General features: G+C 46.3%; 1 protein-coding gene across 1 annotated transcript in view; it reads left to right on the top strand.

Annotated features, from left to right (window-relative positions):
* The first annotated feature begins 81 nt into the window (after positions 1-81).
* Positions 82-8,398, top strand: part of LOC146203324 (uncharacterized) — a 492,360-nt gene continuing 484,043 nt past the window's right edge. Inside the window, exon 1 of the mRNA XM_084588675.1 lies at positions 82-560. Coding sequence (XP_084444801.1) covers positions 543-560 — 18 coding nt within the window. The 5' untranslated portion in view covers positions 82-542. The remainder of the gene's footprint in view (positions 561-8,398) is intronic.

The following is an 8,398-nucleotide window of genomic DNA, read 5'->3' as shown; positions in this document are numbered from 1 at the left end:
ATTGCTAGGGATTTAGGGCGGCTGTCGAGCAAAAATCAGGCAACACTGGCGTTATTCATGGAGAGTTTTGGTGGTTTTGGCTCCCGCGTTGTATCAGCCGCCTTCGCTGCTGACAGATGACTGAGACAGAGCGACTTAGTGTTGCGGTGTGCGGGCCATGGGTACAGTCAGCGTTGTGAGTGCGAGGTCTGTTGCTTGTGGATATGAGCAGGCGCGCCAGCAGTGGACTCGAGCGGCGGCCTATCCATCGAGCGCGGTGCGCGTTGTATGAGCGGAGCGGCGTGTTTGTGTATGCGTGCGTGTGTGCTTGGCTATGAGTATGAGTGTGACCGCTCGCTTGAGCGGAGAGACAGACATCCGTGCTGTGAGCATCGACGGGAAGAGACACTGCAAACTCTCGAGAAGTTCTCAGATAACACCTGAAGACCACCGGTTAGCTGAATGACTTTTCGGTTTACGGTGTCCAAAACCGAGAAACGTTTGCTCGCCGATGGCCGAGCGCCGCTACGGTTCCATGGGCCGCGGCAGTGCGTCGGGCTACGATGACGCCGACTTCCACGGTGAGTGATTATCCAGTATAGGCTTTATTATACTGGTCACGGGTCCATACAACGTTGCCCTTATCGAAGTGTCTAAGGATACGTCCGACGTACCCATTCGATTCTCGTAAAGATACATACGGCGGAGCTTGCATGAAGCGATGCTTGCTGGGCATGGAGGATGCTGGGTAATCCACAATGATGCCGTTGGCAGCAGACGACGCAGCACGGCACGACGGCACTGCCACAGAGCCTCATCTACATTGGCGCGTAGTGCGCGCAGACGATGCTGGCGCGATCGAACAGGCTAACTGCGCGTTCTTCACAATTTAAAAAATACATCTGCACGAGGGCGAGAAGCCAAGTGATTCCTCTGGCGATGCCGACGCGAATGGCTCGCACGGGCCAACACACGCGAGATCGACGCCAATCTAGGCAAGTATCAAACTACTCTCCAGAAGTGAAATCATGAATGTCGGCGATGTCGATGGGCGGCCAGATCCAGACGCATAGTTGATTGAAGAAGGGTAGCTTGAACAGGTCCGCGTCGCACTGCTTTGCATTTCTCCATAGCGCTCCCGATTTTTCGGGCACAGTGTCGACTCATACGTTCCTCAGGAATTCGCAGACATTGCATGTGCGTAAGAGCAGCGCACTAAAAGCCGCGTGTTTGCTCAGTGGACCGTTGAAAACGACAAGGCACTAGAATACTCTCTAGTGGCGCGAGCGGCAAGGCGCAGGCGAGCCCTTTTCTAACTGACGCCATGAGATGGCGCCACCGCAACTTTTCATAGTCACAGGAATTCGCGGAATTTTGAAACTCTCGTCTGTTATCTTGGGTTTTTATCTCATTTACTAATTATAATTGCACATTTATTCCTTCTGGCTGCTATCCGCCTGACAGTTAAAATGACTAGCCTTCTTAAGGATCAAAATGCGTGTCCGAAACCTCGCCTATAGTAACTAACCAAAAATACAACATTCCTACTGTCGCGTCGTCGGCCAAACTTCGACTTGCAGAGTGATTTTTTGGAGCGAAACTCCATCGCAGAACGACAACCCGTCAGCATGACATCCAGAGCAAATTATCTGTGCGACTATTACTGTGCTTTGAAGGTCAAGACCCGCAAGCAATATCATGTGTGTATACCCACAGCCATTTAATATTCACACGTTCAGAAGTAAAGCGTTTAAGCTAAATTGTATGCCGTATTTTGAGCTCATAAATTGTTTAGTGAAGTTGATGCGCTTGTAGTTATGATCTATTTACCGCTATACAACAACGACAGCGCACTGCATAGTGTTACACGCAGTCCAGTTACTGCAGGGACGGACTTAGAAAGCCCCGTTGCCCATTTGCGTGGCGTTGCCATTCTGACAGAAACGACAGAAAAAATCGAATCCCTGTCGACTAATTCAGAGTTGGGACGCAGTGCTACAGCTGGGAATCGTGATTTTATTACTTGTATGACACCATGAATATGGTCCTGCATAGAGATATTACAATTGAGATGGACGTACTGTATAAGAACCATTCAAAGTGTTACGCCAATACAACATCTCTAAAATACAAAGTGGAAGTGGTTTAATTATGGCTCAACCGAGGTAGATGAGCGATAGCTCTGTATAGCGTTTGTTTTTGGATTCTACTCGCTGAGACCTTTTAAGCGATATGAGTTGCTCGTAGTATTATTTTTTTATTCTTTAGTTACAATTAACCACTTAATTAAGACAGCTGCAACTAGCGTAGTTCAATCGTAATCAATATAATAGCTATCCCTCGATGTATATGACGTGAAACTGCAGCATAAAGTTCAATATCAAATCACAAGTAACTTTTTATTGGCAACTAATTAAGACTTATAGTTTGCCCGCAGCAGTGATACTCAACAGAAGCCATCCAACATATATGACGATGTTGGGGCATAAAGTTGGATATTTATTCCTAATTAGCGAATTAAAGGTATTTGAATTAAACCTGCACTAATAGAATGATATGACTTGATTACATAGGAGAAAGTTGTTTTATTCACATATTACTAATTAACAGTAAATAGCTATTACAAACTACATGACGATGCTGTAGCAAGTTGAATTTTTATTCACAGTTATGTAAATATTGCTAATTCTTATTGCCTGCAATTAGTCCAGTGCAGTTACACAAGTTCGGCAACATTTGCCTATATTTATCATCCGTCATTGATCCCTTGCAAATACAAGTGATACAAGCTGCTTCGGCATCCTGCAGTATAGCTGCAGCGTCACTAACAAAGACAACTGTTTTTGTTTTTTTTTCTAAGCATATATCACTCAGCGTTTGCTCCGACAGGATTGAAAACCACAGCTCGCTCATGCGTAAACACAAGCCTTGCTTGTATTTTCAAAGAAGACGTAGCAATAACGCAATAATAGCCGAAATGTTCATCCTCGATGCGGCACCAGCTCGGCGAATGCCACGGAGCACCTGAAGCGAGAAAGGAGATTATTCTGTAGCAGCCAGCTATCTCGGCTCTTGATGTTCGTTGTCAGCGCTGTTCACGTCCTGGTACGGCTTCTTGCTTAGCGGTGGAATTGTTTCACAAGCAGATCTTTTCCTTTCGTTCCTCCGTTTAAGTGTTTTAACAGGCTGGACACCCCGGAAGCAGTGTCGATATGGCACCGGGAGCTAACGACTTCAACCGCCGTCGATTACATATGAACGTAGTCGTGCAATACGTGGTGTGCTTCAAAACGGTGCTCACGCACTGCTGATAGTTCTATGAGTCTCTTATCGTCCCTTAGCATGTTTCGCGTAGTTCCGCTCAAACCTTCCTCCCAACTCGTCATCTCCTGGTGCGGAAAAAACGATGCTTTTGGCGCGCCCGGACCCGGGTAGCCGGTGCGGCAGCCTGAAGCAAAACAGTGGGAATCAGTTCTTTTCGCCACAACTTCGTTATATTCACTGTCACTGGTGCTACATAGTTCCTACTCACTGCTATCACTACTTAACAGCAATATACGTACGCTAATGTGCAGTTACAGCGCGCGCGCAAAGCGAGAAAAATTCCACACCGCATTGATATGTGCTGCTAACGCGCGCTCCGGAGGCTAGGAGAAGGCGCAGCGGCGCCCCTGCCGGCCGTCAGTGTCAACTCGCTTCACCCCAGCTGGCCGCAGCCGCCGCCGGTCGCGCCACTAGAAAGTATTCTAGTTCACTATAGCCTGGCTATAGTGCTCTAGAATGTTGGGCAGTGTGACGACCGGCGCCGGAGAGCGGGCCGCTTTTGCGATGACAGGAACCGACTACCGCGAGAGGGCGCGACGTGCAACAGGGGTGCCACGTTCGCCGCTCGGCGCGTAGCGGCCGCGGGGATAGCGGGGGTACAGACGAGGCGTGCGGTTCTTTTTGGAGCTATTTTGACACGCTGCGCAAATGGTGCGATATTTAAAAAAGGGGCTACTTATTACAAGTGCTTAAACTCATCCCTACCATTCCATTACGTTAATCTGGAGACGCCGTGCTCGCTTGGGCAGTCCTACGGAGCAGCGCGCGATGTTTTAATCGCTATTTCAAACTCTTTCAACATTTCTTCCTGCGGACAGCCATAAATCGTCCAGATGAGCTTGTACTTAATGTTTTCAACGAAGCGTGATGTTTTGCATTCGTTCTTCCAGCAAGGGAAAAAAAGGCTACTGCCGAGGAGCGCTATTAACACGCGGAGAATAACAGTATACATGCGAATCAAAGCTTGTGCTTCGTAAGGTCTCTTAGGAACAGCTTATTTTTTACGAACCTTATTTACGAACACCTGCTTACATTTTGCTGCTTGTGCTTATTAATACATAACAACGTTTATCTTAAATCGTCAGTAATTTGTAATATATCTCTTTAATAGGTGTTCTTTATGTGCCCTATAATCACCGCTTATATAAATTACAAATACAGTGTGCGAGCAAAACACATTTATTTATTACCGTTCTAATGTAAAGCACTGTGGTATTTAGCGGCAAAAAGGAAAAAAAAAGGAAAATATACGTGACTCAAGCATTTATTCTCTGTTCGTGATTAACAAATATATATATCGCGGACATTTGTTTACGTGCCGCTGACCAAAGGGTGAACCAGCTGTTTAGATTTAAAAAATGTCAAGTACAGCTAGGACAATACTTCAGACAAAATATGAAAAATTAAACCTGTCACATATACGTATACGAGGGAATACGTTCATATGGGCACTTGAGAGCGGACGCTTTATTGGCATCAAATGGTACAGAGCAAAAAAAAAAAAAAAAAAAAAAAAGAACACTTATAATTGCGCGTCGTATTGGCAGATATGATGCAGTTCTTGGCGCGCACCGAAAGAAAACGAAAAATGCGAAAACGGTGACGGGCACCAAATGCACATGCAATTAGTATAAGGCCGAATTCAGATGCGGACACTAATGCGTGTCTATTCTTCGAGTGTGTTGTATGGAAATGTGAGAAATCAACTGAATAAACTCGCCAACTACTGCTTGCCGGACTATAATCGGGCTACTTGCCGCGGGTACTCTTTGCAGAACTAATCGGGCTATAATTATTAACAAGGTTGATATTACGCGTGGAATACTCCAAGGGAATTCAATTATTTTCCCTTTGAGAACTCTTGTCTTGGTTCGCTTACTTCGCAAAAGCGAAGCCGCAAAAACACATGAACTTTCATTATTTCAAGTGTGAGCTTTCTGGTGCTCTAATAGGTAACATTTTTGAACCTCCACATTTTAAATGGAGGTGGCAAAATCTCAAGTGCAAAGGCGTCCAAAAGGATCGTACACCCGTGCCAAATTTTTGGGCAAATTGCGACTATAGCTTGGAGCCTATGGCGCAGTTTTTGTTCGTGGCGAAAAACCGTGCCGACCTCACAACCTCTCTTTCGCTGAAGAATTATGTAGCGGAAGCGAATTAGGCGTACACTATAGCCTCTGCGTCCTCTATTTTCCATCGTTCTTTTTTTTTTTTTTTTTTTTTTCAAAGCTATCTTTTTTTTTTTTTTTTTTCACTTTATATGTGCACCAAAACAGGACTAGAGCGATCTTCTGGGGTCAATGACTTACATATTACCGGTTGCTTGAGCACGCAGAATAAAAACTACCTAGAATGAAAACATTTTCTGGAACAATTAGGTCATTGTCAAACTATAATGCATTGAGATTAAATGTCTAAAGTATAGCGCGCATCTCTGGGTACTTAAAGATACCCGTTACAGCAATGTTCCAATTTATGGAAAGAAAATAAAATGATTTGTTCTTATATTAGTGTACAGATTTACGAAGCTGTTGACTTAAACTTCGACGCTTATATCTACGCGTTCGATTGCAGCCTTTTTGTGTGCTTTCTTCTTGATTCCCAGGCCTCCATTTGGTTCTTAAGCTCGATTGTTTCCCTTTTTTTTTAATGCCTGTCATATTTCTCCATTTTTCTTCGTCTTTAGCTGCCTGCTTTCTTCTCCGTCGTGCGTTTGCTGCGCCGCACGACAATTTCAAACGTTTGTTCACATTCGCGGTCGCTCTTTTCACGGCGCTGCGTGCCTCGATCCTTTCTCCCTCCCTTGTAGGCGACACGTCTCTTTTCTTTTTTTTTTCTGTGCATCCTTTACTTCCCACTTCTTCCACCTTTTCTGACCCATTGTGTTTAGTTATTTAGTAGCCGTTTACCTAGTGTCGTTCGTTTTTCATGTCTCTACCTCTATGCGGGGTAGTCCATATTTCATTCATTCGAACTGAATGCCGACTTTTCTTGTGGCTTCAGGTAACTTACTGTAGTCGGCATAGTCTGCGCGTGAAACAACGGAATATATACTATTCTTGACTGTTTTGATAATGGGGTTACTGTGGCCAGCTTTAGTCAGCGCTCGAACGCACATGTTGCATGTTTGACTTCTTCATACATCCTGTCTCCACACTGCCCTCTTTTCAAAGCGAGTGCATTTCTGGACGTCAATTAGGTTTTTCAGGAATGCTAAAGCAAGCTGTACGGCGAGTGAAGTGTGGTGTGCGAGTCTGAATTTGTACGCCCTCTCCAAGCTGTTTTCTTCGGAGCCCAGCTCCTGTACATGTTGCTTCCGCGAGGTGTTGCCGACGGCCAAAAGGGAAAATAAATTAGGTGATTGCTAACAGTACTGAGCCCCATTAACCGGCATATTTATAAAATCTTGTCGCGAATAGCTCGAGACGACGCACAAGCAAACAAGAACGTACAGTGCGCGCGGTATCCACCCTGCTGCACAGCGCGCATTCGCGGGCGCCCGGACGGCTGACACACCAGTTGCTGGTGGCGCCATCTGCGCTGCGGCGCCTCCGTCATCGCAAAAGCGGCCCCTCGCTCCCATGCATTTCGCGGCGCGGTCGACACACTGCCCAATCTTCTAGAGCACTATAGCCTGGCTGCGCTGTCCGCTCTGCTGCCAGCGACATCATGGCGGATTACCCAGCATGCCTCGCTTCTTCCTTGCATGAAGCGAGGCATGCTGGGTAATCCGCCATGATGATGTCGCTGGCAGCAGTACCCATATTCTAGAGCACTGTAGCAGCAGACGGCAGGCAGCACAGCCATGCTGAATTGAGCAAATTCCTTGTCGTTTTCGACGGTCCACCGCACAAACACGCTGCTTTTTTTGCACTGCCCTTACGTGTGTGCAATTGTCGGCAGATTCCTGAGGAGCACACGTGCGTCAACGCTGTGCCCGAAAATCGGGTGCGCTATGAAGAAATGCAAAGCATGCGACGCGGACCTGTTCAAGCTGCGCGAGAACGACTGACTGCACTATGCGTTTGGACCTAGCCGCCCGTTGACATCGTCGCCATTCATGATTTCTAGTTCTGGCAAGTAGTTTGATACTTGCCCGGATTGGCGTCGATTTTGCTTAAGTTGGCCCCTGCGAGCCATTCGCAACGGCGTCGCTAGAGAAATCCCTTGCCGTCTCGCCCTCATGCAGACATATTTTTGGAATCGTGAAGAACCCGCAGTCGGCCTGTCCGATCGCGCCAGCATCGTCTGCGTGCACTACGCGATCATGCAGACGAGGCTGTGTGGCAGTGCCGTGCTGCGTCGTCTGCTGCAGCGACAACATCATGACAGATTACCCAGCATGCATCGCTTCATGCAAGCTCCCTATATGCATGCCGAGCGTACGCATGCCCGCATTCTACTTGCTACGCGTGAATGAATCTTATTCTCTATGATATTAGCTAGCCGCGACTCTCGATGAGATGCTACGAAGAGTTCGCCCATTCTAACGTAGATCACGGTCTTCACTCAGGATTATGTACGGCAAGAATCGCTTGTCACGCACATAGCTGCAGGCGATGCGACGTACTGCACCAGCTGGCAACGAGATACAAACATTCACGAGCAGCTTTCGCTTCGCACTAAACTATCACCTCGATCTGTCCGTAATGCAAGCGAGCTATTCCTAGCGTTTACAATGTCTTAGATCCTGCATTGACCTCCGAAGATCATGTGAATAAGGACCACACCAGACCGAAAGCTTATCTCATATAGCATAGCTAGCGTTGATTTTTATGGCACATAAGCGACTAATGCTGCCATGCGCCAAGAACAACGTTTAATATATTTATTTTCTGCATAATGACTAAAATGTTCTTTAGTATATTGCTTGTTTAGGAACATTGCTTCATTTTAGAAAACCAAAAATGTAGGGAATTTGGACTATTGCAGTGTCTTCTAGGATCATGCTGGGATGGAAAGAGAGATCTGTTGCAGAATTGTACAAAATGTTTTCTTATTTTCTTGAGTCTGGCGCATATGAAAGTAACATATGGTTTATTGTTAGTTCATCACCACACTCCTTGCATATTGGTTTGTCCTCTTGCATAAGTAT

Source organism: Amblyomma maculatum, chromosome 1 (assembly GCF_055883805.1).
Source record: "Amblyomma maculatum isolate TAMU_Amacu chromosome 1, ASM5588380v1, whole genome shotgun sequence".
Classification (NCBI taxonomy): Eukaryota; Metazoa; Arthropoda; class Arachnida; order Ixodida; family Ixodidae; genus Amblyomma; species Amblyomma maculatum.
This window is presented reverse-complemented; position numbering and strand designations above follow the sequence as displayed.